The 16,391-nt window shown below is 46.3% G+C and overlaps 1 protein-coding gene across 2 annotated transcripts in view; it reads right to left on the reverse strand.

Moving 5' to 3' along the window:
* LOC139413918 (ATPase plasma membrane Ca2+ transporting 2) overlaps nucleotides 1-16,071 on the reverse strand; it is a 178,848-nt gene extending 162,777 nt beyond the window's left edge. For both annotated transcript variants that reach the window (XM_071161779.1, XM_071161778.1), the window contains exon 1: nucleotides 15,373-16,071. In XM_071161779.1, the coding sequence (XP_071017880.1) occupies nucleotides 15,373-15,577 (205 nt within the window). In that variant the 5' untranslated portion in view covers nucleotides 15,578-16,071. The remainder of the gene's footprint in view (nucleotides 1-15,372) is intronic.
* Between the last annotated feature and the right edge of the window lie 320 nt (nucleotides 16,072-16,391).

Genomic DNA, 16,391 nt, shown 5'->3' on the forward strand with positions numbered 1-16,391 from the left:
AGAGAGAGGGGACACGGTCTTCTAGCTAGAGAGAGAGGGGACACGGTCTTCTTGCTGACCAGAGAGATGGGACACGGTCTTCTAGCTAGAGAGAGAGGGGACACGGTCTTCTAGATAGAGAGAGAGGGGACACGGTTTTCTAGATAGAGAGAGAGGGGACACGGTCTACTAGATAGAGAGAGAGGGGACACGGTCTTCTAGCTAGAGAGAGAGGGGACACGGTCTTCTAGCTAGAGAGAGAGGGGACACGGTCTTCTTGCTGACCAGAGAGAGGGGACACGGTCTTCTAGCTAGAGAGAGAGAGGGGACACGGTCTTCTAGCTATAGAGAGAGGGGACACGTCTACTTGCTGACCAGAGAGAGGGGACAAGGTATTCTAGCTAGAGAGAGAGGGGACACGGTCTTCTAGATAGAGAGAGAGGGGACACGGTCTTCTAGCTAGAGAGAGAGGGGACACGGTCTTCTAGATAGAGAGAGAGGGGACACGGTCTTCTAGCTAGAGAGAGAGGAGACACGGTCTTCTTGCTGACCAGAGAGAGGGGACACGGTCTTCTAGCTAGAGAGAGAGGGGACATGGTCTTCTAGCTAGAGAGAGAGGAGACTCAGTCTACTAGATAGAGAGAGAGGGGACACGGTCTTCTAGCTAGAGAGAGAGGGGACACGGTCTTCTAGATAGAGAGAGCGGGGACACGGTCTTCTAGCAAGAGAGAGAGGGGACACGGTCTTCTAGCTGACCAGAGAGAGGGGACACAGTCTTCTAGCTGACCAGAGAGAGGGGACACGGTCTTCTAGCTGACCAGAGAGAGGGGACACGGTCTTCTTGCTGACCAGAGTGAGGGGACACGGTCTTCTAGCTGACCAGAGAGAGGGGACACGGTCTTCTAGCTGACTAGAGAGAGGGGACACGGTCTTCTAGCTGACTAGAGAGAGGGGAAACGGTCTTCTAGCTGACCAGAGAGAGGGGCCACGGTCTTCTTGCTGACCAGAGAGTGGGGACACGGTCTTCTACCTGACTAGAGAGAGGGGACACGGTCTTCTAGCTAGAGAGAGGGGACACAGCCTTCTACCTGACCAGAGAAAGGGGACACTGTCATCTAGCTGACCAAAGAGAGGGGACACGTTCTTCTAGCTGACCAGAGAGAGGGGACAAGGTCTTCTAGCTGACCAGAGAGAGGGGACACGGTCTTCTAGCTGACCAGAGAGAGGGGACACGGTCTTCTAGCTGACCAGAGAGAGGGGACAAGGTCTTCTACCTGACTAGAGAGAGGGGACACGGTCTTCTAGATAGAGAGAGAGGGGACACGGTCTTCTAGCTGACCAGACAGAGGGGACACGGTCTTCTAGCTGACCAGAGAGAGGGGACAAGTTCTTCTACCTGACTAGAGAGAGGGTACAAGGTCTTCTACCTGACCAGAGAGAGGGTACACGGTCTTCTAGCGAGAGAGAGGGGACACGGTCTTCTAGTTGACCAGAGAGAGGGGACACGGTCTTCTAGCGAGAGAGAGAGAGGGGACACGATCTTCTACCTGACCAGAGAAAGGGGACACGGTCATCTAGCTGACCAAAGAGAGGGGACACGTTCTTCTAGCTGACCAGAGAGAGGGGACAAGGTCTTCTAGCTGACCAGAGAGAGGGGACACAGTCTTCTAGCTGACCAGAGAGAGGGGACACGGTCTTCTAGCTGACCAGAGAGAGGGGACACGGTCTTCTAGCTGACCAGAGAGAGGGGACACGGTCTTCTAGCTGACCAGAGAGAGGGGACACGGTCTTCTAGCTGACTAGAGAGAGGGGACACGGTCTTCTAGCTGACTAGAGAGAGGGGAAACGGTCTTCTAGCTGACCAGAGAGAGGGGCCACGGTCTTCTTGCTGACCAGAGAGTGGGGACACGGTCTTCTACCTGACTAGAGAGAGGGGACACGGTCTTCTAGCTGACCAGAGAGAGGGGACACGGTCTTCTACCTGACTAGAGAGAGAGGGGACACGGTCTTCTAGCTGACCAGAGAGAGGGGACACGGTCTTCTAGCTGACCAGAGAGAGGGGACAAGGTCTTCTACCTGACTAGAGAGAGGGGACACGGTCTTCTAGATAGAGAGAGAGGGGACACGGTCTTCTAGCTGACCAGACAGAGGGGACACGGTCTTCTAGCTGACCAGAGAGAGGGGACAAGGTCTTCTACCTGACTAGAGAGAGGGTACAAGGTCTTCTACCTGACCAGAGAGAGGGTACACGGTCTTCTAGCGAGAGAGAGGTGACATGTTCTTCTAGTTGACCAGAGAGAGGGGACACGGTCTTCTAGCGAGAGAGAGAGAGGGGACACGGTCTTCTACCTGACCAGAGAAAGGGGACACGGTCATCTAGCTGACCAAAGAGAGGGGACACGTTCTTCTAGCTGACCAGAGAGAGGGGACAAGGTCTTCTAGCTGACCAGAGAGAGGGGACACGGTCTTCTAGCTGACCAGAGAGAGGGGACACGGTCTTCTAGCTGACCAGAGAGAGGGGACACGGTCTTCTAGCTGACCAGAGAGAGGGGACACGGTTTTCTAGCTGACCAGAGAGAGGGGACACGGTCTTCTAGCTGACCAGAGAGAGGGGACATGGTCTTCTAGCTGATCAGAGATTAAATGGTTAAAAATGGGACACTTAGCCTACCCGGTGTGTGCAGGACACTTTGCCTACCCGGTGTGTGCAGGACACTTTGCCTACCCGGTGTGTGCAGGACACTTTGCCTACCTGGTGTCTGCAGGGCTTCTGAATCAAGTGCACCTTCCTCCAACAGGGCTTCTGAATCAAGTGCACCTTCCTCCAACAGGGCTTCTGAATCAAGTGCACCTATCTCAAACAGTGCTTCTGAATCAAGTGCACCTTCCTCCAACAGAGCCTCTGAATCAAGTGCACCCTCCTCCAACAGTGCTTCTGAATCAAGTGCACCTTCCTCCAACAGAGCCTCTGAATCAAGTGCACCTTCCTCCAACAGAGCTTCTGAATCAAGTGCACCTTCCTCCAACAGTGCTTCTGAATCAAGTGCACCCTCCTCCAACAGTGCCTCTGAATCAAGTGCACCTTCCTCCAACAGAGCCACACCAATAATAAAAAGGAAAGCGAGCCTTTATCGTTGGCTTTTCTACACAAATGTTTGGGGATCTATTAAGGAATGCCTCGCGATCGACCAGTTGGTGACCACTGTCAAAGAGGATCACTCTGATGAGATTTAATTTATTTGTGTGTGTGTGTGTGTGTGTTAAAAGTGTGCGTCCACATGTGTCTGTGTGTACAGTACAATACAGTGTGTCATACTATAGGGGGTTCACAGAAGGCCCGGCTGCACCTTAATTAGGGAGGACATGTTCTTAGTAATGCCTGGAGCATTGTTTCCATGTTTGATAACATTCAATTTACTCATTTCCAGCCATTGCTATGTGACGTCCTCCCCTCAGCAGCCTCCTATGATAAGGTTCTAGGATGGGATATAGGGTTCTAGGATGGGATATAGGGTTCTAGGATGGGATATAGGGTTCTAGAATTGGATATAGGGTTCTAGAATGGGATATAGAGTGCTAGGCTGGGGTTCTAGTCTGGGATATCATGTTTTAAACTAGGACAGAGCTCTAGAATGGCATACAGGGTTCTAGGCTGAGAAATATAGTTCTAAATTGAGATATAGGATTCTAGAATGGGATATAGGGTTATAGACTGGTATAAAGGGTTCTATAATGGGATATATGGTTCAAGAATGGATATAGGGTTCTAGGGTTCTAGAATGGGATATAGTGTTCTAGACTGGGATATGGGGTTCCAGAATGGGATATGGGGTTCCAGAATGGGATATAGGGTTTTAGAATGGGATATAGGACACCGTCTGAAGGACGTAGTCTGTATGATGTACGCTGGGATAAGATGTCCTCTCCAGTGAGATGTGAGGAGCCATCAACCAGAAATAGAAAAGGAGAGCAGGGATGGAGGGAGGGAGAGAGAGTGGGAGGTGTGAGGAGAGAGGAGGACAGACAGACACAGTGAGGGAACAGGGGGGGGGGGGGTGGAGAGAGGGATGGAGAGAGGTAAGGAGGAAGAGATGCCCAATGGTGGAGATGTTGCCATATATGTTCAGAGTCATATCCCTTTAAAACTTGGAGAGGATCTTATGTCAGATGCTGTTTGTTGAAATAATATGGCTACAGGTTCACATGACTCACCTAAAGCCCATTATTTTGGGAAGCTGCTATAGTTGAGTTTTGCACAAGTTTGAAAGTCAGTATCTGAATAATGTGTGTGAAATGCTTGATAATGTGTGTGATATCAACAGAGAGGTATATTTTCTGGGTGACCTACTGTTGAAGTCGGAAGTTTACATACACCTTAGCCAAGTACATTTAAACTCAGTTTTTTACAATATTTGACATTTAATCCTAGTAAAAACTCCTTGTCTTTGGTCAGTTATGATCACCACTTTATTTTTAGAATGTGAAATGTCAGAATAATAGTTGAGAGAATGATTTATTTCAGCTTTTATTTCTTTCATCACATTCTCAGTGGGTCAGAAGGTTACATGCACTCAAATAGTACTTGGTAGAATTGCCTTTAAATTGTTTAACTTTGGTCAAACGTTTCGGGTAGCCTTCCACAAGCTTCCCACAATGAATTGGATGAATTTTGTCCCATTCCTCCTGACAGAGCTGGTGTAACTGAGTCAGGTTTGTAGGACTCCTTGCTAGCACATGCTTTTTCAGTTCTGCCCACAACATTTCTATAGGATTGAGGTCAGGGCTTTGTGATGGCCACTCCAATTCCTTGACTTTGTTGTCCTTAATAAGCCATTTTGCCACAACTTTGGAAGCATGCTTGGGGTCATTGCCCATTTGGAAGACCCATTTGCAACCAAGCTTTAACTTCCTGACTGATGTCTTGAGATGTTGCTTCAATATATCCACATCATTTTCCTACCTCATGATGCCATCTATTTTGTGAAGTGCATCAGTCCCTCCTGCAGCAAAGCACCCCCACAACATGATGCTGCCACCCCTATGGTTCACGGTTGGGATGGTGTTCTTCGGCTTGCAAGCCTCCCCCTTTTTTCCTCCAAACATAATGATGGTCATTATGGCCAAACAGTTCTATTTTTGTTTCATCAGACCAGAGGACATTTCTCCAAAAAGTACGATCTTTGTCCCCATGTGCAGTTGCAAATCGTAGTCTGGCTTTTTTATGGTGGTTTTGGAGCAGTGGCTTCTTCCATGCTGAGCAGCTTTTCAGGTTATGTTGATATAGGACTTGTTTTACTGTGGATATAGACACTTTTGTACCTGTTTCCTCCAGCATCTTCACAAGGTCCTTTGCTGTTGTTCTGGGATTGATTTGCACTTTTTGCACCAAAATGCGTTCATCTCTAGGAGACAGAACACGTCTCCTTCCTGAGTGGCATGACGGCTGCGTGGTCCAATTGTGTTTAAACTTGCGTACTATTGTTCGTACAGATGAACGTGTTACCTGCAGGAGTTTGGAAATTACTCCCAACGATGAACCAGACTTGTGGAGGTCTACAGTTTTTTCTGAGGTCTTGTCTGATTTATTTTGAGTTTCCCATGATGTCAAGCAAAAGAGGCACTGAGTTTGAAGGTATGCCATGAAATACATCCACAGGTACACCTCCAATTGACTCACATTTTGTCAATTAGCCTATCAGAAGCTTCTAAAGCCATGACATCATTTTCTGGAATTTTCCAAGCTGTTTAAAGGCACAGTAGACTTAGTGTATGTAAACTTCTGACCTAGTGGAATTGTAATACAGTGAATTATAGGGGAAATAATCTGTCTGTAAACAATTGTTGGAAAAAATGACTTGTGTCATGCACAAAGTAGATGTCCTAACCAACTTGCCAAAACTATAGTTTGTTAACAAGACATTTGTTGGAGTGGTTGAAAAACGAGTTTTAATGACTCCAACCTAAGTGTATGTAAACATCCGACTTCAACTGTAAATATTGACTTGCTTTCATCAAGCTGCCCACTCAACAACAAAAAAAAGTCAAAAAAGTCAAACTCTTCAAGTTATCACTCGACCTAACAGGGTATTTACAAATAACACAGGAATGAAATCATCAACATATACTGATCACATCTTTATAGGGATGGGCATTTAACATTTTACAGCACTTACACAAATGACTGATGATTGGCTGAGAGAAATTGATAAAAATCTGTTTTGTTAGACTTCAGTACAGCTCTTGTTCATAATGTGTTGTTACAAAAACATCTGTGTTACATCACCTGCTATACTGTGGATAAAGAGTTACCTGTCTAACAAAACACAGAGGCTGTTCTTTAATGGAAGCCTCTCCGACATTATCCAGGTACAGTCAGGAATTCCCCAGGGCAGCTGTCTAGGCCCCCATGCATTTTTAAATATTTAATAATGAACTGCAACTAGCTCTTAGTAAAGCCAGTGTTTCTATGTATGTGGAGGACTCAACACCATACACGTCAGCTACTACAGCGACTGAAATGCCTGTGACAAAACATGTTGATACAACAGTAGCTAAGATGGGGAGAAGTCTGTCCATAATAAAAGCGCTGCTATGCCTTCTTAACAGCACTATCAACATGGCAGATCCTACAGGCTCTAGTTTCTACCTTCTTAACAGAACTATCAACAAGGCAGGTCCTACAGGCTCTAGTTTCTACCTTCTTAACAGCACTATCAACAAGGCAGATCCTAAAGGCTCTAGTTTCTACCTTCTTAACAGCACTATCAACAAGGCAGGTCCTACAGGCTCTAGTTTCTACCTTCTTAACAACACTATCAACAAGGCAGGTCCTACAGGCCCTAGTTTCGTCACACCTGGACTACTGTTCAGTCGTGTGGTCAGGTGCCACAAAGAGGGAAAATTACAATTGGCCCAGAACAAGGCAGCATGTCTGGCCCTTTAAATGTACACTAACATTAATAATATTTATATAAATCTCTCATGGCTCAAAGTAGAGGAGAAATTGACTTCATCACTATTTGTTTTTTAAGAGGTATTGTTGAACTGAGCTGTCTGTTTAAACTACTAGCATACATCTCAGACACCCATGACTACCCCACAAGACATGTCACCAGAGGTGTCTTCACAATCCCCAAGTCCACAACAGACTATGGGAGGCACACAGTACTTCATAGAGCTATGACTATTCAAATCACATTTTATTTGTCACATTAATACAACAGGTGTAGATCTTACCATGAAATGCTTACTTACAAGCCCTTAATCGAAGAGGAATAGTTGTTTTAAAAGCACAAAAATATTCACTAAAAAAAATATAAAAACAAAAGTTTTTTTTAAAAGCAACATAAAAAATATCAATAACTATACACAAGGGGTAGCGAGTTAATCTAGGAAATATTTACATGTAGGTAAAGTGACTATGCACAGATAATAAACAGGAAGCAGCAGTAAAAACTGATCAAAATAAACCCCAGGAAGAGTAGCTGCTGCCTCGGCAGGAACTAATGGGGATCCATAATAAACCCCAGGAAGAGCAGCTGCTGCCTCGGCAGGAACTAATGGGGATCCATAATAAACCCCAGGAAGAGTAGCTGCTGCCTTGACAGGAACTAATGGGGATCCATAATAAACCCCAGGAAGAGAAGCTGCTGCCTTGGCAGGAACTAATGGGGATCCATAATAAACCCCAGGAAGAGTAGCTGCTGCATTGGCAGGAACTAATGGGGATCCATAATAAACCTCAGGAAGAGTAGCTGCTGACTCGGCAGGAACTAATGGGGATCCATAATAAACCCCAGGAAGAGTAGCTGCTGCCTCGGCAGGAACTAATGGGGATCCATAATAAACCCCAGGAAGAGTAGCTGCTGCCTTGACAGGAACTAATAGGGATCCATAATAAACCCCAGGAAGAGTAGCTGCTGCCTTGACAGGAACTAATAGGGATCCATAATAAACCCCAGGAAGCGTAGCTGCTGCCTCGGCAGGAACTAATGGGGATCCATAATAAACCCCAGGAAGCGTAGCTGCTGCCTCGGCAGGAACTAATGGGGATCCGTAATATACTCCAGGAAGAGTAGCTGCTGCCTTGGCAGGAACTAATGGGGATCCATAATAAACCCCAGGAAGAGTAGCTTCTGCCTTGGCAGGAACTAATGGGGATCCATAATAAACCCCAGGAAGAGTAGCTGCTGCCTTGGCAGGAACTAAGGGGGATCCATAATAAACCCCAGGAAGAGTAGCTGCTGCCTTGGCAGGAACTAATGGGGATCCATAATAAACCCCAGGAAGAGTAGCTGCTGCCTTGGCAGGAACAAATGGGGATCCATAATAAATACACTGCAGACGTATTAACAGACAGCCCTCTTATTGTCTTGTCCTCTAAACTGTTTACGGTTAATGATTAGAAACAGTGTTCCTTTGTCTGTGTCTGTCTTTCTAGAACTATGTCCCAAATAGAATCCTATTCCTATTGTGTAGGAACAGAATGTACATGAGATTCCAACCTAGACTCAGGGGTAGACGTTACATAGTAAATGTAAATCTGTCTCCCTCCATTTAGTATGATATGTTATGTGATATGATATGTTTCATATGGTATGCATTAATTCATGGATGTCCATCATCCAATACGTACAATATGTTACGAATTTGCAATATGTTGAGGCTAACGTTGTTCTATATAGTTCCAGATAAAACCCTTTTGGTTCCAGTTAGAACCCTTTTGGTTCCAGTTTAGAACCCTTTTGGTTCCAGTTTAGAACCCTTTTGGTTCCAATTTAGAACCCTTTTGGTTCCAGTTAGAACCCTTTTGAGTTCCATGTAGAATATTTTCCACTTGGGGTTCTACCTGGAACCAAAAAGCGTTAGAGCGTTGAACTAGTAACAGGAAGGTTGCAAGTTCAAACCCCCGAGCTGACAAGGTACAAATCTGTCGTTCTGCCCCTGAACAAGGCAGTTAACCCACTGTTCCTAGGCCATCATTGAAAATAATAATTTGTTCTTAACTGACTTGCCTAGTTAAATAAAGGTAAAAAAATAAAATAAAATAAATAAAAATAAACGTAGGTCTATGTGGAGTGGGCTGGGAGAGGCTGGGCTGGGTTGGGAGAGGCTGGGCTGGGCTGGGCTGGGAGAGGCTGGGCTGGGTTGGGAGAGGCTGGGCTGGGTTGGGAGAGGCTGGGCTGGGTTGGGAGAGGCTGGGCTGGGTTGGGAGAGGCTGGGCTGGGCTGGGCTGGGAGAGGCTGGGCTGGGTTGGGAGAGGCTGGGCTGGGCTGGGCTGGGAGAGGCTGGGCTGGGAGAGGCCCACTAGATACTGTCCATTCAGTAGAAAAGCAGTCCGGACCCCTTGGGATTCATAATATATGAGCATGTTGACAGATTGGTGTACCTGTCATGAGAATAACCCAGATCGTCACATGCTCTGTGGATTCACCGCTACACACACACAGATGCATATTTAATATAACATAAAGTGTTCTTCGACTGTCTCCATAAGATAACCATTTGAAGAACCCTTTTTGGTTCCTGGTAGAACCATCTATAGAAATCTACGTGGAACCCAAAAGGGCTCGACGTGGAACCCGAAAAGGTTCTATGTGGAACCCAAAAGGTTCTACCCGGAACCAAAAAGGGTTCTCCTATGGAGACAGCCGCAGAACCCTTTTGTAACCAAGAGTGTGCGTAGTATTTATTGAACCAAGTAGTATCAGGCTGCGTCCTATTCCCTATATAGTGCCATAGGGCTCTGGTCAAAATAAGTGTACTATGTAGGGAATAGGGTGTCATTTGGGACACACATTTGTGTCAACGTTGCTGGTATCACCAGCTGACCTAGAAGTCATGTCTACTGAAGGGGCCGAGAGGAGAGGAGGAGAGCTGGACACACCATCGTCCCAAAGAGCATCATAATCCCTAGATAGTACACTGCTTTTGACAAGAGCCCTACAGTGTTCCCTATGTTAGTGCAGTATATATGAAATAGGGTGCCATTTTGGACGTGACTGAGCCGCATCTCTCTGCTGTCCTCTCCTCTCCCTCTCATGTTACATGGAAAGCTGCGGGGCCAGTGATGTGTAACACAGTGATGTGTCAATAATGATACCTTATTCTCAGCCAGGTCTCATTGACTAAACGTAACATAATACATGTAAATCCAGGCCACTCAAATTACCCTGGACAAAAATCTAAAACGTGACATGTAAAAGTGTTCGTTCCACATTTCATGAGATGAAATAAATTATCGCAGAATTGGGGCCTCTAAGGTCCTGCACTGCGGTGCTAGATGCGTTACTACAGACCCTACAGACCCGGCCGGGAGTCCCATAGGACGTCGCACAATTGGCCCAGCGTCTTCCGGGTTAGGGGAGTGTTTGTCCGGGGGAGCTTTAATTGACTCATCTTGCCCTAGCAACTCCGGTCACACACGCACACACACACACACGCACACTTGCCCTAGCAACTCCGGACACGCACACACACACACACACACACACACGACAGTTGAAAATAACCCAATTGGATCCCTTTTTTCTAAGACTATACACAGCATTTAGATCTATGTGGGTGTGGCGTGGGCTGGGCTGGGAGAGAATGGGCTGGGAGAGGCTGTCCTGGGAGAGTCTGAGTTGGGCTGGGAGAGAATGGGCTGGGAGAGGCTGTGCTGGGAGAGGTTGGGCTGGGCTGGGAGAGAATGGGCTGGGAGAGGCTGTGCTGGGAGAGGCTGGGCTGGGCTGGGAGAGAACACATAGAACTGTGTTGTATGTAACAACAGACTGTGTTCTACGTGCTCTCTGCAACATCAGACTGTGTTGTATGTAACATCAGACTGTGTTGTATGTAACATCAGACTGTGTTGTATGTAACATCAGACTGTGTTGTATGTAACATCAGACTGTGTTGTATGTAACAACAGACTGTGTTCTACGTGCTCTCTGCAACATAAGACTGTGTTCTACGTGCTCTCTGCAACATCAGACTGTGTTCTATGTGCTCTCTGCAACATCAGACTGTGTTCTATGTGTTCTATGCAACATCAGACTGTGTTCTATGTGTTCTATGTAACATCAGACTGTGTTCTATGTGTGTGTTCTATGTAACATCAAACTGTGTTCTATGTGTTCTCTGCAACATCAGACTGTATTCTGTGTTCTATGTGTTCTACATAACATCAGACTGTGTTTTATGTGTTAACCCTCGCAAGGCTGCTGACCCAGACAGCATCACTAGTCACATCCTCAGAGCATGCGCAGGCCTGGAGTGTTTACGGACATATTCAATCTCTCTCTATCCCAGTCTGCTGTCCCCACATGCTTCAAGATGTCCACCATTGGTCCTGTACCCAAGAAAGCAAAGGTAACTGAACTAAATGACTATCGCCACGTAGCACTCACTTAAGGTCATCATGAAGTGCTTTGCGAGGCTAGTTAAGGATCATATCACCTCTACCTTACCTGACACCCTAGACCCACTTCAATTTGCTTACCGCCCCAATAGATCCACAGATTATGCAATTGCCATCGCACTGGTCACTGCCCTATCTCATCTGGACAAGAGGAATACCTACAGTTGAAGTCGGAAGTTTACATACACTTAGGTTGGAGTCATTAAAACTCGTTTTTCAACCATTCCACAAATTTCTTGTGAACTAACTGTAGTTTTGGCAAGTCGGTAAGGACATCTACTTTGAGCATGACACAAGTAATTTTTCCAACAATTGTTTACAGTCAGATTATTTAACTTATAATTCATTGTATCACAATTCCAGTGGGTCAGAAGTTTACATACACTAAGTTGACTGCGTTTTAAACAGCTTGGAAAATTCCAGAAAATGATGTCATGGCTTTAGAAGCTTCTGATAGGCTAATTGACATAATTTGTGTCAATTGGAGGTGTACCTGTGGATGTATTTCAAGGCCTATCTTCAAACTCAGTGCCTCTTTGCTTGACATCATGGGAAAATCAAAAGAAATCAGCCAAGGCTTCAGTAAAAAATGTAGACCTCCACAAGTCTGGTTCATCCTTGGGAGCAATTTCCAAATGCCTGAAGTTACCGCGTTCATCTGTACGAACAATAGTACGCAAGTTTAAACACCATGGGACCACGCAGCCATCATACCGCTCAGGAAGGAGACGTGTTCCGTCTCCTAGAGATGAACGTACTTTGGTGTGAAAAGTGCAAACTCCACAGTAAAAGTCCTATATCGACATAACCTGAAAGGCTGCTCAGCAAGCAACTGCACATGGGGACAAAGATTGTACTTTTTGGAGAAATGTCCTCTGGTCTGATGAAACAAAAATTGAACTGATTGACCATAATGACCATCGTTATGTTTGGAGGAAAAAGGGGGAGGCTTGCAAGCCGAAGAACAACATCCCAACCTTGAAGCACGGGGGTGGCAGCATCATGTTGTGGGGGTGCTTTGCTGCAGGAGGGACTTCACAAAATGGATGGCATCATGAGGGAGGACAATTATGTGGATATATTGAAGCAACATCTCAAGACATCAGTCAGGAAGTTTGGTCGCAAATGGGTCTTCCAAATGGACAATGACCCCAAGCATACTTCCAAAGTTGTGACACAAAGTTGTGAGCACCCCCATGTCCACATCGACGGGACCGCAGTGGAGCAGGTGGAAAGCTTGAAGTTCCTCGGCGTACACATCACTGACGATCTGAAATAGTCCACCCACACAGACAGTGTGGTGAAGAAGGTGCATCAGCGCCTCTTCAACCTCAGGAGGCTGAAGAAATTTGGCTTGTCACCTAAAACCCTCATTAACTTTTACAGGTGCATAATCGAGAGCACCCTGTCGGGCTGTATCACCGCCTGGTACGGCAACTGCACCACCCACAGCCACAGGGCTCTCCAGATGGTAATCAGGTCTGCCCAACGCATCAACGGGGGCAAACTACCTGCCCTCCAGGACACCTACAGCACCCGATGTCACAGGAAGGCCATAAAGATCATCAATGACAACAACCACCCGATCCACTGCCTGTTCACCCCGTTATCATCCAGAAGGCGAGGTCAGTACAGGTGCATCAAAGCTGGAACCGAGAGACTGAAAAACCGTTGCCCAACTCAAGGCCATCAGACTGTTAAATACTCATCACTAGCCAGCTTCCAGAGGTCACATTCGATTAAAGGTCCCCAAAGCACACACATCCCTGGTCGCTCGTCTTTTCAGTTCGCTGCAGCTAGCGACTGGAACGAGCTGCAACAAACACTCAAACTGGACAGTTTTATCTCAAGCTCTTCATTCAAAGACTCAATCATGGACACTCTTACTGAAAATTGTGGCTGCTTTGTGTGATGTATTGTTGTCTCTACCTTCTTGCCCTTTGTGCTGTTGTCTCTGCCCAATAATGTTTGTACCATGTTTTGTGTTGCTACCATCTTGTGTTGCTACCACGTTGTTGCCATGTTGTGTTGCTACCATGTTGTTGTCATGTTGTGTTGCTACCATGCTGTGTTGTCATGTGTTGCTGCCTTGCTATGTTGTTGTCTTAGGTCTCTCTTTATGTAGTGTTGTGTTGTCTTAGGTCTCTCTTTATGTAGTGTTGTGTTGTCTTTAGGTCTCTCTTTATGTAGTGTTGTGTTGTCTCAGGTCTCTCTTTATGTAGTGTAGTGTTGTCTTAGGTCTCTATTTATGTAGTGTTGTGTTGTCTTTAGGTCTCTCTTTATGTAGTGTTGTGTTGTCTTAGGTCTCTCTTTATGTAGTGTTGTCTCAGGTCTCTCTTTATGTAGTGTAGTGTTGTCTTAGGTCTCTATTTATGTAGTGTTGTGTTGTCTTTAGGTCTCTCTTTATGTAGTGTTGTGTTGTCTTAGGTCTCTCTTTATGTAGTGTTGTCTCAGGTCTCTCTTTATGTAGTGTTGTCTTAGGTCTCTCTTTATGTAGTGTTGTGTTGTCTTAGGTCTCTCTTTATGTAGTGTTGTGTTGTCTTAGGTCTCTCTTTATGTAGTGTTGTGTTGTCTCAGGTCTCTCTTTATGTAGTGTTGTGTTGTCTCTCTTTATGTAGTGTTGTGTTGTCTTAGGTCTCTCTTTATGTAGTGTTGTGTTGTCTTAGGTCTCTCTTTATGTAGTGTTGTCTCAGGTCTCTCTTTATGTAGTGTTGTGGTGTCTTAGGTCTCTCTTTATGTAGTGTTGTGTTGTCTTAGGTCTCTCTTTATGTAGTGTTGTGTTGTCTCTCTTGTGGTGATGTGTGTTTTGTCCTAGATTTTGTATTAAATGTTTAAATAAAATAAATGTATCTCAGTCCCCATCCCCACAGGAGGCCTTTCTTTGTCTTTTGGTAGGTCGTCATGTTAAAAAAAGACCTATAAACCTATAAACCTATAAATTGATATAAGACCTCTGCCCTATATAAATAGCCTTGGAATCAGTGTCCTCTTTAATAATGTTTACATACTGCTTTACTCATCTCATATGTATATACTGTATTATATTCTACTGTATTTTAGTCAATGCCACTCAGACATTGCTGGATCTAATATTTCTACTTTTATTTTTTATTTACCCCTTTTTCTCCCCGATTTTGTGGTATCCAATTGTTAGTAGTTACTATCTTGTCTCATCTCTACAATTCCCGTACGGGCTCGGGAGAGACGAAGGTTGAAAGTCATGCGTCCTCCGAAACCCAACCCAACCAAGCCGCACTGCTTCTTTAACACAGCGCGCCTCCAACCCGGAAGCCAGCCGCACCAATGTGTCGGAGGAAACACCGTGCACCTGGCAACCTTGGTTAGCGCGCACTGCGCCCGGCCCGCCACAGGAGTCGCTGTTGCGCGATGAGACAAGGATATCCCTACCGGCCAAACCCTCCCTAACCCGGACGACGCTAGCCAATTGTGGGTCGCCCCGCGGACCTCCCGGTCGCGGCCGGCTGCACAGAGCCTGGGCGCGAACCCAGAGTCTCTCGTGGCACAGCTAGCACATGCGATGCAGTGTCTTAGGGGCGGATCCTTCAGCGTAACAATGTCTACATTGTATTTCTGATCAATTTGATGTTATTTATTTATTTATTTCATTTATGAAACACGGGCATTTCCCCAAACTTTTGAACGGCAGTTTCTTAATTCTTTTACTTGTACTTTTTTTTGTGAATTGTTAGATACTACTGCACTGTTGGAGCGCTACACACCCACAATAACATCTGCTAAATATGTGTATGTGACCAATACATTTTGAATTGATTTGGCTGGTAATTAACAAACACACACACACACACACCGACACACACACACAGAACCCCCCGCACCTCACCCTCCGCACCTCACCTCTCCACACACACACACACACACACACACACACACACACACACACACACACACACACACACACACACACACACACACATCAAGCCCGGAGGCCGGTGTGAAGTCGTGTGACTCACCTTCTGTGGGTGATGTTTTCAGCCGTTGACAGAGCCCGTCCATGTCCCCGTACTCCTCCTGGATCTTAACCACCGCCTCGCTGCCTCTCAGCTCCATGAGTTCACGCAGCTCCATGACCGAGACCCCAAAGCCCCCCTCGTGGTTACTGCTGACATCGTTTCTTTGGTTCTTAGAGTAATAATCACTGTTGGTCAGGTCCCCCATGATGACTGACTAGCTAGTATTGCTCAGTAACTCGACGAAGAAGGAGTACAAACCTCAGACAAAGCTTTACGAGGGGGTTGTGTGGGTTGAGAGAGAGAGAGAGAGAGAGAGAGAGGGATTCTCGAAATGAGGAGAGGAAGAGGGATGAATTCCACTGGAATGCGCCCGGCAATACCGGTGATATTGGTGAAAACCACACGATAGAGAGAGAGAGAGACAGATGCTGCAGCGCCCACCGACAGACAGAGGGAGAGCTAAATCCTGTTGTCACTTTGAGATACAGAGACAGGCTGAGATCCCTCAGACCGTACGAACATCCAGAGAACACTAAGGGAAGCCAGCTAGACCAGTGAGACCAGCAGCGAGAGAGCGGCGAGAGGAGCGACGTACGTCCACAGGAGAATAACGATCCCTTCTGGGCTTCTGTTACTGTGAGTCAATCGGGAGCCGCTCCAGATGCATGTTCCCATTCTGCTTCTTCTATCTTCTATCTCCGTCTGTCAATGTCTGCATTCTGTCTACATGGTGGTCCTCTTCATTACTCCTTCTGAGAGAGAGAGAGAGAGAGAGAGAGAGAGAGAGAGAGAGAGAGAGAGAGAGAGAGAGGGACAGAGAGAGGGACAGAGAGAGAGAAAGAGAGAGAGACAGAGAGACAGAGAGACAGAGAGACAGAGAGAGAGAGAGAGAGAGAGAGAGAGAGAGAGAGAGAGAGAGAGAGAGAAGGATGAGAGTGTAGCAGGCGTAAGCTCTGTGAGTCTATGTCAGTGGCAGTAGTAAAGAGAAGCAACACGGAGCGGTCGTACCGGTGATGAGA

This window comes from Oncorhynchus clarkii, chromosome 7, assembly GCF_045791955.1.
Source record: "Oncorhynchus clarkii lewisi isolate Uvic-CL-2024 chromosome 7, UVic_Ocla_1.0, whole genome shotgun sequence".
NCBI classification, from domain to species: domain Eukaryota; kingdom Metazoa; phylum Chordata; class Actinopteri; order Salmoniformes; family Salmonidae; genus Oncorhynchus; species Oncorhynchus clarkii.